Here is a 21011-nt window from a genome sequence, read left to right on the forward strand (position 1 = left end):
TGATCTAGAAGTGCTCTACAGTGTTCATCTTGAAATCAGAGATGCCGCTCAGTGATTTGATCCCATGTAGTCGGAATAAATGTATCCCTTACCATTTTCCAGGATTAAAACTCTATTTTCATCGCTAAATGTATTACTATTATTTTTTCAGAGGCAGCCCAGGACCTGAACAGGAATAGAGGTGTTAATTAGTAACAAAAGTGTATGCTTTCTGCTTTATCTGTGGTGGTGGACATCATGGTAGCAAGAAAAAGCAATTAGCAGCAACAAGATAAGCAGTTAACACCTAACAGTGTACTCGCAGGAAGCACCAAGTGTCTCAATCCAAAGGAGGATACGGTAAGAAAAACATTGGGTGCAAGAATTTTGGTTAAAAATTACTCAAAGGGTAAATGTTGTATTAGTTATATCAAAGTTTTGTTTTGAAGACCACAGCTTCTGCAGCTAGAAGTTGGGTATCATTTAAACTGTGCAAAATGGGTTTGTTCCATTTTATGTGGAAATCTTTGAAAGAAGAAACTTTGAAAGACGAATACAAGAAACTCTTGGAAATGGTCCAATTTTCCATACTTTATTCTGAAGCAATGGAACTAAGGAAGATGTTCAAGCCCAAAAGGTCACATGATGTCATCATGATGATGTCACAAGATCTGGAGGATCAATGGGTGACCGTGGATGTGTAACATTCTGTCCTGGCTAGCAACCATCTTCAACAGATAACAAACCTGGAGAAGGTACCACCTCTGTAGTTCAAGTGTACTTAGTTTTAGCTACGCTGTCAGTTGGAGTTTTGTTTCAAAAAAGAAGCAGAGCTGAAGTTCCGAAGCCCCCTTTTTTAAAAGAAAACTACTATTTTCAAGATAAAATTAAGATTTGCTTATGCGTTGATAGCTTTTATGTTTTCATGTATGCTCTGCCTGCATAAAGAGAGTGGAGTAGAAGCATAAGAGGTGAAAATGGCTGAAGCTGGGAATGACAACTATTTCTATTTTTATTCTCCCTACGCACAGGTAAATGCTGTAGATTTTAGAGTAATCAGCATCCTTGAATTTCTTGATATATACATATTTAGAGGGAGGTTTATTATCTAGATTTAGAAGTTGGTATGCCTTGATCATGGCAGCATATGTAAATCAAATGTCTCATTTTCAGAATGAGAAGAGCTAATTGTCCTAAATACTCAGTGTGAATTGGGCTCAGATACTTAGGGAACACACAAGTTAGAACCCCACATAAAAAACACTGATCGCTCATCTTTCTTTATTGAATCAAAATTATATTAATTCTGAATAAACAAACCAAGTATATTTTCTGCTTATAGTGACAATGTGAATTTCTTTACATCCTGTTATATGCAACAAAGTCATTCAAAATGGGGTTCTTCAAAGAAATGTTTCTATTCCAACTGGTAACAATTTTCAAGCGTGATTTTTCTTTTCCTTTAAAAATTAGGCAGAAACTCAATAAAAAATAGCTGGTAGTCTGGCATTTGCAAATCCCAGCTGGCATGTGTTCCATATCCCAGATATGAACCTGAGTTTCCCATATTCAGGGTAACGGTCATGAGCATGTTCCTTTTTGAAATTAGGAGTTTCCTTATCACGTGCTTGTGGAAGATACCTCAGGTTATAGGGATAAGTGAATTGTATAATCATAGATGGTGCTAGAATCTAAAAACCGTTAGTAAGGAAGAGATAGAGAAAAATAATTTTGTTTGACTAATGAAAGGGATTTGCATCGGAAGAGAGCTAATCATGCAGTATCATGCAGACTTTTAAACTGGAAGAATATTAATATAGGGAGAATTGAAGTGTGATTATATGTAGGAGTAAAGCAGCAAAAATGAAAAAAAAAAGCTGTTGATACTTTTTTTTTTAATTAGGCTTTTGTTTGTCATATGTAAAAACAGCTGGGAGATGGTGTGAGCAGTGAAATGACAGTAGTCTCAGAACATCATATCCTGAATATTTTTGTAAACTTGTAAGCATTTGTCACCATAACACGTTTATTCTTGGCTGCTGTGTTGCCTCCCACATTAATTAAAAATAGTTTTATAGGAGGAGACTGACATTTAAGTCAGGAACTAATACATGCGAATCTAATATGTCTTAGCCTCAAAGTCATTCTCCTCATTAGGGTTTCAAGTGCAGATTCTGTCACTGTGAAAAACCTCTTAGCTGTGATACTGTGTGCTCATTATGAAGGCAAGGAGAATGTTCGCATCTGTTTTGCAGATTTAGACATATGGAAATGAGGTACAAAAGAGCAAGTTCCTTCAAGCACATTTTTTTAGTCTGAAATCAAAAGTGACTTTCTCCTTCCAAAGTGATGTTTTGAATGTGAAATGAAACAAAAGACTTTTTTTTTTTTCTCTTGTTTTGTAATCCAAGACTGACAAGTCTGTACAAGGATTACAAGTTCTCAAATTTTTACTTTATCAGTTTTTGTTAGGCATCTTTGTGGGTTTTGTTTTATTTTCCCATGGGCCTGTATCTTTTAATATTAAGAGAGTATAGTATTGCACTTGTGCAGCAGATTTCATTTGAGATAGGTCTGATTATCCCATTAAGTAGAAAAAGAAACTCAAACACACAAATTAAATAAAAATGTTGTATATTAAAAATAATAGATTTTTTCTTCCCAGCATCTCATAAAAAGTCTGCAGTACAGTGTGCATAGACAGCTTTACTCTGATTCTTGTCTGGTAACAGTTCTACATCATTAAAACTCCTTTGACTTAACTGTAGATAGTGTTCTAACATACCAGAATATGGTCTTCCAAAGTGTTATGTATCTATTCACAGCAGTATACTTTGTAATAGTCAATGTAGTCTATTTTTATTGTTATATTTACAATATCTGAAAACTACTTTGTCCTGCAGCAGAAGTACAGCAGCATCTCATGTTTCTGGGAAACACAGCCATTAGGCTGTGTGAGGATCAGTTGTGTCTTCCATCACAGCAAACCTCGTAATATAAATGGACTTTTTCTGCCTCCTAGTAACAGTGAGTAAAAATATTTTCTCAACAATTTGTTAAAGTAAGTAAATATACAAAAGCATCCTTAAACTTCCACTGCTTACGTAATATGTATTAAGATCAAGAAATGTACTCTTGAAGATCAAGAAATATACTATTTAGACCTGTGACTAGCAGCGTTCCCCAGGGGTTGGTGCTGGGTCTGGTCTTGTTCAACATCTTCATCGACGACCTTGATGAGGGAATAGTGTCTGTCCTCAGCAAGTATGCCGATGACACAAAGCTGGGAGGAGTGGCTGACACGCCAGAAGGCTGTGCTGCCATTCAGCGAGACCTGGACCGGCTGGAGAGATGGGCGGGAAGAAACCAAATGAGGTTTAATAAGAGCAAGTGTAGAGTCCTGCACCTGGGAAGGAACAACTGCATGTATCAGTACGGGCTGGGGGACAACCTGCTGGAGAGGAGCTCTGTGGAGAAGGACCTGGGGGTCCTGGTGGATGACAGGTTGGCCATGAGCCAGCAGTGTGCCCTTGGGGCCAATGGGATCCTGGCATGCGTTAAAAGGAGCGTGGCCAGCAGGTCAAGGGAGGTGATCCTCCCCCTCTACTCTGCCCTGGTCAGGCCTCACCTGGAGTACTGTGTCCAGTTCTGGGCTTCCCGGTACAAAAAAGACAGGGATCTCCTGGAAAGAGTCCAGCGGACGGCCACAAAGATGATATGCGTCCTGGAGCATCTCCCGTATGAGGAAAGGCTGAGAGACCTGGGTCTGTTCAGCCTTGAGAAAAGAAGACTGAGAGGGGATCTCATCAATGTTTATAAATACCTGAAGTGTGGGAGACAAAGGGATATGGCCAACCTCTTTTCAGTGGTTTGTGGGGACAGGACAAGGGGCAATAGCCACAAAATGGAGCACAGGAAGTTCTAAACCAATATGAGAAAGAACTTCTTCACAGTGAGGGTGACGGAGCACTGGAACAGGCTGCCCAGGGAGGTTGTGGAGTCTCCTTCTCTGGAGATATTCAAGACCTGTCTGGATGTGTACGTGCGCAATTTGCTGTAGGGAACCTGCTTTGGCAGGGGGGTTGGACCAAATGATCTTTCGAGGTCCCTTCCACCCCCTTCGATTCTATGATTCTGTCATACTATTGCAAATAAATCAGGTATGACCTGATCCAAGTCAAGTTCAAGGCAGATAAAGGAATTGTGTTGGTATTTGAATGGGTTGCTCTATTAATTTATTTAAGTGTCATGTTACAAATCTCTGTAATCACCAGTTACATGCAAGAAGAATTAATAAATGACAGTTTAGGTTGCTAAGATACATCAAGTAAAAATTTTACATTAACTCACCATTTACCCTCACAGGCAAAACAGACTCAGCATACGGAGATTAATATGATTTATTGTGAACTATTAACAGACTAGTGCAGTGAGAAAAAAAAAGACAAACAGGGGAACACGGAACGGGGACTGCAGTCAGTCCCTAATGCTTCGTCTCTGCTGCTCCTTCACGGTCACTCTCTGCCCCTGCTCCACGTGGGGTCCCTCCCACGGGATACCATCCTTCCTGAACTGATCCTGCGGGGACTTCCCACAGGCAGTAGCTTTTAAAGAACAGCTCCAACATGGCTCCGTACCACGGGGTCCACCCGTCAGGAGCAAACTGCTCCAGCACGGGTCCCCCACAGGCGGCAGCTCCCCCCAGGCCCCCTGCTCCCGCGTGGGCTCCTCTCCACGGGCTGCAGCTCCGGCCCAGGGCCTGCCGCTGTGGGGGCTCTCCATGGGCTGCAGCATCCTCCAGGCCATATCCACCTGATCCACCGGGGGGGTTCCTCCATGGGCTGCAGCATGGAGGTCTGCTCCATGTGGGACCCATGGGCTGCAGGGGGACAGCCTGCTCCACCAGGGGCCTCTCCACAGGCTGCAGGGGAACTTCTGCTGCGTGCCTGGAGCACCTCCTGCCTTCCTTCTGCACTGACCTGTGGGTCTGTGGGGCTGTTTCTCACTCCTCTCTCCCATCTGATGTTCCACGGGAGTTTTTTTACTATTCTTCAGTCTGCTCTCCCAGAGGCCCAACCAGCGTCGCTCCCTGGCTCGGCTCTGGCCAGCAGCAGGTCCCTTTAGGAGCCAGCTGGAGCTGGCTCTGATCTGACATGGGACAGCTGCTAGGCTCTGCTCACAGAGGCCACCCCTGCAGCCCCCTGCCACATAAACCCAATACAATTATGGTCAGATCAGTAGTCAGAAACACTATTAAAATATTCACAACAATTAACACCTTCAGAAATTTGCTTTTTCACATTCTTCTGTACTTAGATATTTACCAGATTATACAGAGTAATGAAAATGGTCAGTAGGAATGTAATAAATTAAGACTAGCGTCTGTGTTGGAGGGGAGAGGTTGTTAGGATCACTATTAGCATTATGTGTTTGGTAGCATCATCTGTTGATAAAGCACAACATGTTATAAGAATGAGACGCCGCATTGGAAGGCAGCATAAGATTCCAGTGCTGTGTGTGTAAATACATTAACTGTCCAGCATTTAGAATAAATTTTTCAGGCTTGGCATTGGATGCGTGTTGTTTAAGTACAATAATATTTTGTAAGGCAGTATACCTTCTCTTTTAACTTCTGAAAATCAGATTATTAAAAACAAAACAAAAAAAACAACAACAACAACAAACAAACAAAAAACATTACAGGCTTTTTTGTTGTTGTTTTCCTTTGCTTCCCCCCTCAGTTCTTTCTAAATGGAGCTCTTATCTACAAGCAGTCCTGGTATGCAGCTGGACTAGGGTAAAAGCCCAGAGCAGGGAACCAAGACAAATGTCAGAAATCAGGCAGAAGCAGGAGTGAGGTTGGCAGACTTGTCATAGCCAAGTGAACGGGTGAACTGAAATACAGTTGTTCACTGGCCTTATCTGCAAAGCTGTAGACAGATGGCATAAGAAATGTCTATAATGACCTCTATTAAGAAACAAGCACCTCATGTTCCTGAAATTCTTTCAGGAAAGGGTAGGCTGTTGTATCTGGTAAGGTAGAGCTTAACTAATCACACAGGACCAAGGCAAGTGATGTTTCTATGAGTGTCCATACTGTACAGTTCCTACATCCACAACATCGGCCTCTGCCAGCTAGCACTTACAAACTTAGGCATGCTTTTGTGCTTTTCTTTTTACTGGAATATGTGTAACTTCAAAGTCTGTGTGTTCCACAACAACATTGCAAATACTAAAGCTGCATTTATTTATATCAAGACTTAAAGTTCTTGTTAAACTAAGTTTGATTTGGCTTACACTATCCAAAGGTAATAATACTCTGGGACTGAAAAAAGCTCCACCAGGCTAAAGGGTTGTATCTTACTTGCTCTTGCATGTGATACATGCAATAAATCTGATCTGCAATAGTGTTTTTAAAATTGATTTAAAATATACATATGTTGCTCTTTTGCAAGCACAAAATGCACAAGGCTAACAACAACTGGAATAAAAGAAAATGCCCATGCTTCGTATTATTTCTATTTTTCATCATTTTTATTTTCAGTCAGTTGCATTTCCTTGGTCTCAGAAACTGCTGTCCTAGTACTGAAATAATTTTGCTGCAAAACTTTATGGGTAGACATAGGTTTATAGGGAAAATCATAGCTTTTATGATTTTCTTCTAATTTAGTGTAAACTATTTTTATGAACTTCATATTCTTTCACAAAATCTGTGATTTGTACGTAGCATTTGTACATAGCATTTATACAAACGCTATGTACATTTGTAGAATCTTATACATTTGTACAAGAGAGTTGTGATTTAGAAAATTCTGATGGAAAAAAAGAAGTCTACAAGCTAAAAATGGGTAATCTAGTGCTTAGCACTGCTACATTCTTCAAAATTGATGCCATGAAGACCAATACAGGCCTGCCTTCAGCAGATTTAATACATTTCCACAGGTGGGATCCTAGACTCATTTACTCACTTCAGCCAACGTATTACTAATCACGTTTCCCTATGTTATAAACAAAGGGATTGAAAGAAAGAAACTTAGATTAATCTATCCACTAGTAGGAAGAGATATGCAACCTTTTTTGGACAGTGTAGGATGATCAAAATGTTTCACTTGTCAAAAGACTTTATTCAGCTGTGCTTTATCTTTCCATTCAAAGGAGCTAGTGCACATTCACTTTCGTACTTTCTGTGATTGGAAGATGCTCTTTTGCCTGCCTCTGCACAATAAATCTTTTTGCTGATTCTTTAAATGTAATGATTTCAAAAGTTTACCTGTTGGTCCAAACCTAGTTCCTTCTTTAAAAACAACAACAACAAAAAAAAAAACATTATTTTTTGCAGATGTCGCATTGCAGGAGGAGGTCCAAGAAGGAATTCTGAATCCAGCCTGTGGTCAAGAATCATTCAGAAATCAGGAGAATATTTTAAGACCAATTCACCCTCCACTGATTATAAACATCAACCACCAAGAGGATGAAGAGGAGGATGAAGAGGATGTTGAAGACAAAGAGAACGGTAAACAAGTTTTGTTTTTTTGTTTTACAAGGAAGTACAGTGGATGTTTTTCAGCTCTTAAAATATAGTTCATAAATGATTTATTCTAATAACCATTACATTTTTAGGAAAGGGTTATTGACAAGTTTTTGAAATTTGTGTATAATTCCCAAAGTATTCCCAGTTGGTAGTCACCAGATGCATAAGTAAGCCACCATTTTCTAACTTCTGTAAAATGTCTGGCTTTATATTTCAATACTGGTATAATTTACATTCCCCTTTTTTCATCAAATAGAGTTTAAAATATTCTGATGACCATCAAATATTACTCAAATTTCTCAGTTCAGGGATGATCTAAGCTATTGGCACTTTCATTTAAAAAGACATTTTTAATGTCTTCCTCTTCTCATCAAGATTTTTAATAGTTAATACTATATGTTGACTGAGGACTTACCGTGTGCCTTAGCTTTAGCCATCTCTGTAACAGTTACTACTGGGGAATGTTTAACAGGGGATTTACAGTAGCAGTGCAGGAACCATTTTGGTTTTGTGCCAAACAAAAATGTTTCTGATCTATACAGCTGCAAATATTTTCTGTTCTTTGGCACTGTCTAATGTTATGGGTAAAATGCTATAAAAATTGCAAGTTTAGGAAGCACATCTTTTAATGGAAACAATTTTTTGAAAAGAGGTTGGGGCTGTACATGCTTATCAATGAAGGTGAAGCCATAGGTTTCTGTTATTAAACCCTCTTTAGGCAGTCACATGTTATTACAAAAAGTTATTCTTAAATCTAGTAAAAAGAGCCCATGCAAAACTGAATACATATATATATACATATTAAAACAAAACAAACAAAAACACAAAAACTGTAATTAAACATTTGGATGTATCTCACTTAGAGATTAGAGATTCATAAGGAGTGAATGAATTGTGCGTCCCCAGAGAGTGAAGGTGAGAAAACACTCTCACGTAGGCATTCTGCAAACTACTCTGGTAGCAGCTCTCAGGGAGCCCCATGCTGCTTTTCACTTTTCCCACTGCCTTTCAGGTTGGAAGGGCTGCTTATTGTTAGTGCTTCCTGACTCTGTTTCTGAATAAACTAAATTAACTTTCAGTATCAAAAAAAAGAGACAGTATCAAAAGTGGGTCATTGCTAGTCTTACTAACCTTAACTGAGACAGATGAGGAACACTCACTTCACCAGCTCTGCCAGCAGACATTACAGGATAGTAACTTTGAGCAGAGGTTTACTGACAAGAAGTTCTTGGTGATGTGTTTAATCAGATTTCCTTTTGAATGTAAATAAATGGTCATTTTGTGAGTGAGTACTGAAAATGGTTTTAAGTCATTTTAAATCAACAGGCATTAGCTTTTTAATAGGTGTAGCTGAAATTCCATTGCACTTGGAAATACCTAACATTCAAGAGTCGTTGTATTGCCCAGAGGAGAGGTTGCAGTCAGAAATAAAGTCATGACCAAAATGAAATTCATTATGGTATTTGATCATTAAGAAACATTGAAGGTCTTTGTATAGATATCTAGTAATCTTTTAAAAAATATTTCCTGCAGATGATTTTAATTTGTTGGCTAAGACTGCTTCAGACCTTGAAGAGGAAAGAGCAATAAAGGAAATGTGCTACAAATCTGGTAAATACGAAATTAGCGACTCTATCAAAAACAGCAATGCTGCCAATATAATAAAAGTATTTTTTCCTGTTTTGTGTTGTGTTTAGGAGAGTATTATAGGATTCAGTACCCTCAGGAACACCAATCAACAAAATTCGTATCTTTGTCTCTAGAAAATGAGTTATTGCCCTTGGAAGATATCAAGCAGGATTTGCAGAAAGGCAAGTATTTTCGTCTTGTTGTACAATGATTACTGCTTTTTGTATTACTGTTCCAGGGAGAAACTATTGCATAGTTTGCACCTCCTTCCCCCTCTTCTTAATTTAGTGAAAATAAAATACAGCACATAAAAAGAACATTAAAATATATCGTTATTTTTTCCCCATGTATATGTTTAGTCACATGCATGACGACTACCTGTATTGATTGTAGGTGGAAAAGATAGAAACTGGCTAACATTAAACCTGCATGTAATTTCCAGAGATACACAACATAGGCCTTTCATATTTTTCTTTAAGATCAAGATTTATGTAGTCTAATTTTAAACATCCCAAGCTTAGTCTATATTTCTCATATAGGCTGTTCTAAATGGACTAAGATAGGCCCTCTTAATGGGCTGTTTATTCCTGATAAGGTCTGCCAAAGATTAAATGAATCACTTTCTCAGAGGTGCTCTGCTCTTTCTGCTGACTATATTGGATGTTGAGATGGCAATTTGGCTATACACCAACTTTCACCTAACTCAATTTTAATGAAAAATATAACAAAAAACTTTAAGTTCTTATGAAAGATAGTTACAAAATAACTACATTTTGTTTTGAATGTTTCACCTTTTCTAACATAAATATGGTCAAAGAAATATGAATTAATAAATCTTTATTTCCCTTGTTATTCTTCTCTTTCATGCTTGAGCAAGTGGTGTGACTGAAAAAATCTGTATTAGTTTTGGCTTTATTGAATAAGTAATAAAATGTTCCATTTTAGAAGAGAGAATTATGTTATTAAGACACTAGAGTATTTAGTAGGTCAGCCATTAAAAATTGCTGGGCAGAAAAATGACCTGCTACTTTTAATTTAAAACATGTTTATTTTTATAGTAGTATAAATTTTAGGGATTAAATCTTGATAATACTGCTTTATGTAAAACAAATATGAGTAAGATGTGCCAATGAAAAAATTAGAGTGGAAAAATGTTCTCCATTTTGAGTTATACTGCATTTGAAGTCATGCTTTTTTGACTGATGGTTTTTGCCAGCCTAAATTGTTTGACAGAATTGGCTAAAAATATTTTCTTGTTATTTCTACATTTAAAATGTTTGTTATTCAAATAGTTTTGATAAACTTTTTCTGGCAAGTATTTAGATATATTTAGACTGTACACAAAGAATTCAGTGACAAACATATGAGTATTTATAACTTTTAATATATATATTTATAATTACATACATTCAGAAAAAATCAGATAGATGCGTTTTCCCAAAGCATTTCTTCAATTAAGTTTCTGAGGTTTTATATATTACGATGACATGTATGTTAAAAATACCACATATTCATTCAGATAGGATTCATAAGTATCATTCATGAAAAGTGAGAAGCTAAAGAACTAGCAGATAATTTGTAGCTGGTTCTTTACTTTTCAGTTGTAGTCTTCTGTAACCTGAGTATTGTGTCATTTTCTTAAAAAACTTCAGTGTACATCAGTGTTTGAGTTACATTACACACTACCCAAATGACTAATAAAAGAGAAAGAATAATATAAAACAAGAGGTTAAAGGAAATTGCTCCGAGCTAATTACTAACTCACAGAGGTGGGATTTAAAAAATGAGAGTTTGATTTAATGTGCTTACACACAAGCAGCTAAAATATCCTTTCTGTTGCCTTTCCAGGTGATGGTAATACAAATCCTACAAACTTTAATAATATGAAAAGTAAGGGAGAGACTTCAGGAAGGAGAGTGTCAGTAGAGGGTATTAACAGAACAGATCATAGATCCTTTGAAAATGGAGGTAATATACTTTAACATTGTCTTCTCATTGCTGAACATCGTGTGGTAAATACATTTGCCATAAATGAATATGTGTATATGAAACTTCACGATTTAAATATAAAAGAATAAGTCAGATACAGAGTTTTTATCTGTTACTCATGTTATATGCACTTCTTATTATAACGCACCGTTAATTGTAACAATTAAAAGTATCATTTATGATTCCACTTGCTTTAAGTCTCTAGTAAAAAAAAATTCCTCTATGCTGATTACAACTGACTTTTTCCTGCTTAATTTTGGAAAATAAATGTCTCTCTGAAGTTATAAAAAATGTGTAGGAATGACAAGTTAGTATGCTTTAAAAACCTGTTATGTGAGACTATCCCTAGTTAAGATGAATAGGCTTGGTATTTTTCAGTTATCGTACAGTGAAATACTAAGCTCCAATCCTGCGTCTTTTCTGATGGGAGCTGATTTCTCTGAACAGAGTTGAACTTAATGAAGATGTAGTGTCTTGCCACGTTCAGTTTAGTGTAGAATCATGTAATTAAGGTTAAAGAATGCACTATTATCCTTGAATTTGTGTTTACTTAACAGTATTTACTCATTTTTCTTCTTAAATACTTACTAGTAGTAAAAATAATAATATTTACTGTATTATTCTTTTTTTTTCTTCCCTTAGTTTGTCAGTGCAAAATAATGCAGTACCATGCTAGGGATGCTTGGTCTAGCTTTGAGCAAACTGGTATGCATCTTCTAGCTCCAGAACTGTATGGAACAGTACTAATGTATCTTAAATATTAATTCTTTTACTACAACTTTTATGTACAGTATATGTCTCTCTTTTAGGTGTTCTTCACTGTCATTAGTAAAAAGTTACCACTGAGAAGCAATCCTATAATTAAATCTCTGCTCATACCCATGTTGATTTAAAGCTTTTAAATGTTAGATGTTTATCTTTTTTATTTTTCTTTTGGTGGGCCTTAATGAATCATCTGTTTGGTTTCTTTTTTTTCACATTTCGTTTTGCATTTCTAAATTCATTTCAGTGAAAATGTAATTCTAAAAATAGCAAATTATGTGTGTTGTCCACATTTGATTTTTCATTGTGTTCTTTGGTGTAGATGATTTTTTGATGCTCATTTTCTGTAGGAGGTGATTGTTTTGTGGCACAGAGAAACATAATTGTTGAAGGGAAAAGAAATGAGGCACTACCTTTAGAAAAAGCACCAATTGCATCAGAGTATTCAAATGTAAAAGGTATTTAATTATTATATATTTTCTGATTTTTAGATGAGATTTCTTTTACAGTACTAATGAAGATTTTCTCATTCTTAATGGGAAGTGTTCTGAGCCAGAACCAATCAAAGTGATTGTACTAGTTCAAAGTACTGTGTTTTTAGCCAAATTTTGAGTTTTCTGACAAGATTTTGAGACCCTGAAGTCTGCTAGAGGAAATGTAGCAGTTTTTACTTTTGTGGGATGATACTTTAAAAATAATTAAGGTGAGAAAGAACATTCCTCACCCAAGGAGACCTGTGTATGAAGTGGGAGATGAGCTTTTCAGAACACTGTAGCATTTCTTGATAAGAAAATGTTGTGTGCTTTTTGAAAAAGTAAATCTGTGCTATTTTAACTCCTTAGCAACAAGCCGCTCTGAATTGGTAAAGAAGCATCATTTTAAGGGAGTAAAGAAAAAGAAATGGATTTCTGAGGAGCCAAGAAACTTATCTAATACAGCAACAGGCAAAGGTATTTTTAGAAAATGGTTGGCTTGTTCATTTTTATTTACTAAACTATTAGATGATTTAGTACTGCCTAGTTCTGTTCCTAGTGTTAGATACAGACAATTTGTATTTTGATTGGACTGTCTATAAGGAACATTTTTTTAATCTTGTCTTCCAGGTTCCAGTCTTCTCTAATATGTCAAATTTTGAATAATGTCGTAACATTTCTTTATAAATTTGTTCTTTCTCTTTTAGAAAATCACACTTCAAACCCAAAAGTTAAACCAAGTTACCAACAAAGTGATAAAAGAAAGGATGATGAAACTGCGTCTTCTATTATTTCTGCGAGACAAGCTGGAAGAAACACTTACTTCAGTTCTTCAGAACCTCGAAGATCAGCATATGTGTTCTACCGTAATGTTACAGATGTCCAAGAACCAAAGTTTAATGGATCTATGGGTGAGTTCCTGCTTACACAGAATTCTTAAAATGTTGCTAAATATCTGTTTAGGTACTTATTCCTAAATATGGGCAAGAGTAAATTTAATCCAGCACAATTTTCATAATTAGATTGCAGTAGTATCCATAAACAGAAATGTAAATACTTTTATGCTTTATAAACATTTAACATTAAAAAAAATTAAACATTTCAAAATTAATCAGAATATTTATGAAAAATAATTCAGTCACCTTCACAGAAGGGATTCATTTCCCTGCCTACCAAAGAGGGATGAATCCTTTGATATGCTGATGTGCTCAAATATACTGATTCCCACTTTTCACAGCTTCTTTTATGTGATTTATTCTTTTTAGATAAATAAACCTTGTAATAGTCCCCTTTAACTTCTCATACTACTCCAAGCATTGAAAGCAAGAGTAGTAGAAGTAGTTTTGTAGTAGAATTTCAGTTTCCTTTCAAGAAATACTCATTGTTCAACTTTTTGCTACCATCAGGGGATGAAGGAATGACTTTTGTGTATTTTTTTCACAACTAGCATTTCACCGTGGTTTCGCTTATGATTTATGATTATTTTCATTATTTACAATTATTTTTCTTCTTGCATAAACAAGGGCCTTACTCAAACTTCCATTATCAATTTAAATACATTCCAAACTTCAGTGATATACACTCTTCATGATATATTATGTTCTCACATTATTTATACTGGAGAGAGGATCAAATTAATTATTCCTGCCATTCTTTCAGGATGATGTTTTCCTTCATTGTTTTGCCATCTTTGACATACTCTACTATCTTCTTGGTAGTACATAATATGTCATAATTTAACAAGAAGTTTACAGTGGGATTCTGAGTCTTATATCTTTCTTTTTGGCAATCTGTTTCAGATATAACGATAATTTTACATCTTTCACTTTATTTTTAACTTGCTAATACAGCTTTATACAATGTGGTATCATAGTTTGTGTTTTATTTGTCTTTCTATTTCCAGTCTGCATGGTTAATTTGGATAATTGTTTTTTTTATCTGTCACTTCAGCAACAAATTAAGTGGTAAATAATTTAAATAATCATAAGACAAGAAAGGATTCATCTCACCAGTTTTATTCATCTGTCTTAAACTGAAATGAGTCCCGGTCTTGATATACCTCCCTGTCTTCATTTCCAATAAAAGAAACCTCCTTTAGACAAAGTATTGGTTTTAGATGAATAAAGTTAAATCAAATGAAACTTGACATCAGTGTTTAGTCTGCAGGACTAATATATATATATATATTTTCTTTTAATATTTGTTTTGATTAAATCTGGACAGGTTGTATAGAAATAACAGAGAGAATGTTCTTACTGCAAAGGATACTTCTAAAATTTCCAGGCTAAAAAAAGCATTTCAAAGAAAATATGACCAGAATTTTTGTCATAAGAAGAACCATTACCATTTTTGATACTTTTCTTTTCAAGAGCACCTGAGCCATTTGGTCTGAAATGCTCCAAACCAAAAATTTTGCTTGACATAAATGAAAGATTTCAGACCCAAACTGAAAACTGTGATACTTAGATGTTGCATATAAACTGAAAAGCTTAGAATTATTATGTAATTATTCACTGGAATTAATGGATTTAATCTGGAGTTAAGAGAAAATAAGAATATTGATAATAATAATTTCAGCCAAATTTTATACAAAATGATTATTCATTAGGCAACATACCTTGATGCAAAACCAACAGTCTTGCACAAGAATGTAGTATTGCCTTGCATCTAATGCTTTCACAAGCAGAGATAAAAGAGTATGCTGGATTTTTGTTTTGTTTTGTTTTGTTTTAAACTAAAAGCAATTGGTCCCATCAGGAAGATTTTCAACACTGGACATTCATTCTGTTTACCTCAAGGATGTCCTTGGAAGAATCAGGTCACTTGGAAGATCTTGTGAGCCTTGTAGAAATTCTGCAAGATTATAAGTGTTTTTTAATGTACTAGGCATAAAGTCTATATTTAATAATACCTTGCATTTTAGGGGTGATTGACGTGATCCATCAATTGATATTTCAGCAACTGTTTCTTTTAAATCACATATCAGGCTAAGATAGTCTCTCCTGAAATTATAGCTGAAAATTAGAAACAATTTATATATTTCTTCTATAGACAAATATACTTCAGGATCTTGTAATGCACCAACTTGGAGGAAAAGAAATCCACATGCAAAGACATTCTCTAAGTTTAAAACAACCATTCAGGTACCTGTTTTATAGAAATATTTATAATTGAGTCTTTTTAATAAAGGTGACATATCTCCTCGCCAAGAAAACGTATCATTGCTCTTCAAACTAACCCAACCAAAGACTGCAAGATTCTAAGCAATGCTGAGTAGTCTGAATGAGTAGTTAGTTTTGTTTGTAGACATACAATTTTGCCTATATAGCTAACCTATGATTTCTAATTTTCTATAATATCACTGATATGAATACAAAATATGTACCTGCTTTTAAAGTGAAGAGATAAATGAAGTAGGTTTTGTCTTGTAACACTGGACAAAGCAGAAGAAACTCTAGATATGTGCAATCTATTTGTCTCTGTTTGCTCATGAAGTATCTGTAATAGCTGAACTATGATCAGTCTAGGTCCAAATTCATAAAAGGACTCAGGCTACCAAAAACCTCAGGATACGCCCTAAGAACCATTAATACATTTTGCAGCTGTCTTGAAAGCAGAGATTAGAACCTGTATCTCCTTTCCCATAGATGAGTAGCCAAACCATTAGTCTTCAGTCTGTGTTTCATTCAAGGAAGACATTTCCTTCTTATCTCCTATCTCCTTATCTGTCCTCCACTGATATTTCACTCTGCAGCTGCATAGTTCAAAAGGTGGAAGAGCAGAGCATCCTCTCAGTTCTTGCAAGCTTAACCTTCTAGCTTGCTGTGAAAGTACATCCCTGAAAGTAGGAAGAAATAAGTTGAAACGCTGCTGAACAGTGCCCTTTCTTGGGTGAATCCTTTTACCACGACTTTATTTTATAGAAGATGGTCATTAACACGTGTTTTTGTTTGTTTGTTTTTATTTATTATTATTATTATTTTTTTCTGAGCAGTTTCTTTGGTTTTTGGAAACGAAAGAAAAAGAACTCTAGCAGATTAGTGCAAAGTGGATGGGTCACAAATGTGCAACTTTGTGACCCTGTGTTTCAGAGCCCTCCAAGTGGCCCAGTTATCGGTATTCAGATGAGTTCACACAGGGGAGCATTATGCCATTTTGATTCCAGTCTGAGATGCAAAATTCTGTTGAGGCACCGGATAGATGCAAAGCACCTAAAACCACCTACTGCAATGCATCACTAGGCTTACTGCATGTCTGATCACTTTGTGCAAGTACCACATGGTTCTCAAACATCTGCTTGGAAAGGTTTTGGAGGGAAAATACTTTAATGAAACATTTTGAAAATAGATTAATTATATTAGTATGAAATATTTTTTATTTCTATTGCTTCTGTAAGTGTTGAAGGTTTAATTCTTAAAACATCTCTGAAAGAGCATACAGTTTTACTCAGATTATGCACAAAATATTCAGTATATCTATTTTGACCACAGAGCCAAGAAGAAATGGAAATGAATATAAAAGGAGAAAGATTTGTAAACAGGAGAAAGATATGAAGCCAATACTTCAACTTACAAGAAAAATTTAAATTAAAAGAAGGAAATTAACAAGTACTGCCCAACTGGACATCAAAAGATGATAAAATTGCAAATCTCAAAAATAATCTGCAGGAAGTACACTTTAACATTTTATCAAAAGTGATAAAAATGCTAATTAAAAATGTATGTTCTGTATGTGCACATATACAGGTCTTCAATCTATTCATGAAGTTTAATCTGTTGTTAAAATTTGACGGTTGAAATGATTTATTACAGACTATGGCTGTACACTTCAAGACTGCTAGCAAAAGATGTCTGTAGAGGGGGAAAATCCTTACACAGAGAACTCCACCATTTTGTTTGACAGATACTTTAATGAAAAATTACTAATATGAATTAATATTATTAGTTGCACTTGGCAGATTCAGAAGACTTTGAATGTAAACAGTAATATTAATGCATTCTAGAAAATGGCTGTTTTGGTGTGAAAGACAGATTTGTAGATGATGTAATTGTTTTCCAGATGTTTGAGGTCTCAGTCTGAGTTTGATCTTGATATTTTGACATTTTAGTAGGGCAGCAAAACTGTTATGAACTAAATGAACTTCACAACAAAACAAGAATTAACAGAAATATGTTTTTCCACACATTTTAAACAAAAGTATAAAAGACTGGATAAAGACAGAGAGGAAGACTGACAAGAAGACTACAACATCACTTCCTGAAAAAATAAACTATATAAATGCTTTTAAAGTGAACAGTGACAACGTACGAATATTTCTCTAGAGAGCACAGATTTGTTTTTAAATCTTTTCTGCATTTCCATAATCTTTATTTTTTTTTTCTTCTGTGAGACAGATCGATTTGGTTTCTTTCCTGTAATTGGAGAGAATGGGTTTTGATCACCTTTATTCTAGGATTGGATCAATATATCAAACAGTAAACAGCACTGTGTAAAAATAGAATAACTGACACACCAGAAGGCAGGTGCAAGGAGGAAATGGATCCAGAAGGAGGAACTTCAGAAGATGAAAAGGTAAAAAATGCACTCAAAAGTTCAAAATAGCTTTCTGGAAAACTGAAAATTATGTAATTGTGGGCCATGTAACTGAAAGAAACATGTTTCAAAGATTCCCTCCGGAGAGTAAAGAAAAAGAGGGGCAAGGCAAAGGATTCTGTCTTCCATGAAATACTGGTCAGTAGCCAATGTGTGCAACTATTGTACCTAATGCTAAATTACTACATATATGTGAATTTATATCTTTGTCTCAAACTTTTTTCCATTTTTTTTTGCATTTACTTAACCTTTGGTCATTCTTAAAACATACTCAGTTTTGGAGGAGAGCCCTTCAAACATTTTTTTGGAGCACTGTGATCCAGTAATTACCTCAGTGGCACCGATGGCTATGAAAATAAAAGCACTTTGCTTCTTTGTGACTGTTTAGAACATAAAATTGTATCAGATGCTTTCCAGGGTGCCTTCTAGCTGAAATTGTTCTATTGCTCTATAAGAAATATCATCATACATTTCTCAGTCCTACTTTACTGAGAATATCTTGCAAAAAAATAGGCTGGTAATGCTTTAAATATTATTACTTTTAATTTTAGAAATTTAATTTTTAATAATTTAAATTTTAAAAATGCTGTAATGATTATAACTGTGTAGGCAGTTGGGCGTTCCTTTCTTAGCTGAGAAAAGAATAGATTATCTGTTTTAGCTGAGAGGTAGAAAATGTTAAAAAACAAAACAAAACAAAAAAACAGGTAACATCTTTTTAAAATCAGTGATAAAGTGTACTGAAAATGTCTTCGTCCCTCTAATTAAATATTGGATTCTCAACTTGTATCACACAATGCCTTGCAGCAACATTTTGTATCTTGTCTGCCTGAGGCAGCTGAAAATCTTGACTTGGAGGGTTATTCTACCCAGTTATTTTTTAACATCTAGAAAAATACTTTTACTCTCATTTTCTATGTCAAATAAACATAAATTTTACATTTACTGATTGTTCAATCTCTCTCATTTAGAGGATTGAATTTGGCAGAACCATAAATTGAGCAGGGCCAAACATTATTATTATGGTCTGTTTTTTAGTATTTAATTAAGAAGGGTTTCAGTATTTAAATTTTGCAATTTATTTGGTTTGAGAGTAGCAGTGCAAAGATCCCACTATGCCTTAGTAATTTTATTTCAGAGTACAGCTGATACTCTTTGCTTGCTTGGGTATTAACCTACTGGTTTTACTTATCAATGTACTGTACAAAGAAGTGGAAGTTTGAGAGTTCATTACAATTACTAACAGTGTGTTTGCCAGAAACTTACTTAAAATTACTAAAAAGAACAGATGGGCAAAAAATTTGAATGTTACTGAGTGTTCCAGCATCAGATAATGACAGAGTAGGTGGTGCTACAGTTTTAGACTTTCCTGGTGAATCCATATTTGATCAAATATGTTCTGAGCACTGAATGGTGTGAAAAACAAACAAACAAACAAACAAAAAACATAAATGGCTGACATGGTTTGGATTTGAAACAGTAACAAAGTGAACTTCTAGCCTCCAAATTTATGAACTTAACGGTGAACTAGAAGTAAGCTGAAGTTCATTACTGTATGTATTTTCTAAGTATATATTGTGAAATCTGAGAAAGCATTATGACATCTGAAAATATAAATATTATATTTGATTCTTTCCCTTAACTGTATTTAAACTCAAAGAGCTTTGTTAATCTATGTATTTATTATAGTTCTGAGCTAATATAAAAAGGAAATAAGTCTTAGCACTGTTTTCATGTACTGGATAGATAAAAAATAAGTGACCTAAAGGTGAACAAATAAGAGGAGTCTAATGTGAGCCACCTGAAGCAGAGACTGTGCTTTACTGTATGATATTGTTATATACTGTGTTTAAAAAATGGTGTTTGTATATTCATAAACAATAAATGCACCTAGTAAAAGTAAATAATGTATGGAATTTTATTTGCATTATTTACCTTGCTTTTAACAGGACTGTAATTAATTAGATTAAAATAATTTCCACTGAGCTTTGACTACAGTGAACTGGCAAGCATAAAAGTATGCCTTCGTGAACTCATCTTTCAACTTTAAAGTTAGTTGCAGCAATCTCTGCACCTGAAATCAGTAAAGCATCTTCATCTCTCCAATTGCTACCTCACACTCCATAACATGCAGTCCCTTGTACATCAAGGGTTGAGTGATCCACAGTGAAGCAAACCTGAGTGGGCACAGGTCTGTGCTACTCTGTGGTGTGTTATCCTTAAGAGTGTGGCCTTTGTGCCTGTGCTGTGCCGCACAAATGCCTTTGCTCAAAGGAAATTGAGGGCATCCAGTACTTCACATTATGAGGCTTAAGTAGTGGATTTCTGTGTCTTCACTTACTCGCTGCATGACAAAACCCCCACACTGGTTTAAACTAACAGTACTTGAAAATCAGTGCTTAGATAATGTGCCAAAGATCAGAGGCAAAGGGCTTCTGAAGCATAGTTGAACTTGGTGTATCATGTATGCATATACACAATCCACTGCTGAGTTGAAAAGCCCTGGGGAAAGGAATGATCTGTTGTTTTCACCTTATACATGTAAAAATATGCTAATGTTTTTCCAGATGGTACGTCTAAAAGCACATCAGATATCTAGTGTAGGTGAAGCATATTAGGTAGTAAACAGATTAACAGTGGTACCATCTGTATTTTATTAAAAGTTGCAGAGCTTCCAGCGTGAGAGCCTGCATTCCTGAACAAACTTTTACAGCTAATTTAAAAACACCACCTCCCAGGATCTTAGCAGCACTGATGTTTTAAATAAGTTGTTTATATATAAATATATCATAATATATCTCAAGTTGACACACAAATGAGGAAAGAAAAAAGATTGTAAAATAAAAACAGAACAAAATTTTCCTGGAAATTGTAAAGATTGCTTTAAAAGGAGGACGTTAACAATTTCACCCTAATGGAGATATTTGTTGATAAACTGTGCCTTGTATAGCAATACTTTATGTAAATAAATAAATATATAAATAGACTGTAAATTATTGAACTAGAGCTGCAGTCACTAGGGGTCAGTACAGTCCCAGGAATAAGCTCCAACAAGG

General features: G+C 35.3%; 1 protein-coding gene across 1 annotated transcript; it reads left to right on the plus strand.

The window, feature by feature from the left end:
- Positions 1–41: 41 nt before the first annotated feature.
- On the plus strand, positions 42–19873 carry LOC310892844 (uncharacterized protein C12orf50 homolog; the record flags this gene model as incomplete). Its single annotated transcript, XM_083821052.1, has 13 exons — positions 42–51; positions 305–339; positions 2883–3006; positions 7319–7492; positions 9044–9121; positions 9208–9321; positions 10988–11107; positions 11771–11833; positions 12241–12348; positions 12733–12840; positions 13071–13274; positions 15415–15506; positions 16854–19873. 13 exons carry the CDS (start codon positions 42–44, stop codon positions 16914–16916), a joined length of 1293 nt encoding a protein of 430 aa, XP_083677178.1. The 3' UTR covers positions 16917–19873.
- Between the last annotated feature and the right edge of the window lie 1138 nt (positions 19874–21011).

Source organism: Anser anser (genome assembly GCF_964211835.1).
Source record: "Anser anser genome assembly, chromosome: 1".
Classification (NCBI taxonomy): Eukaryota; Metazoa; Chordata; class Aves; order Anseriformes; family Anatidae; genus Anser; species Anser anser.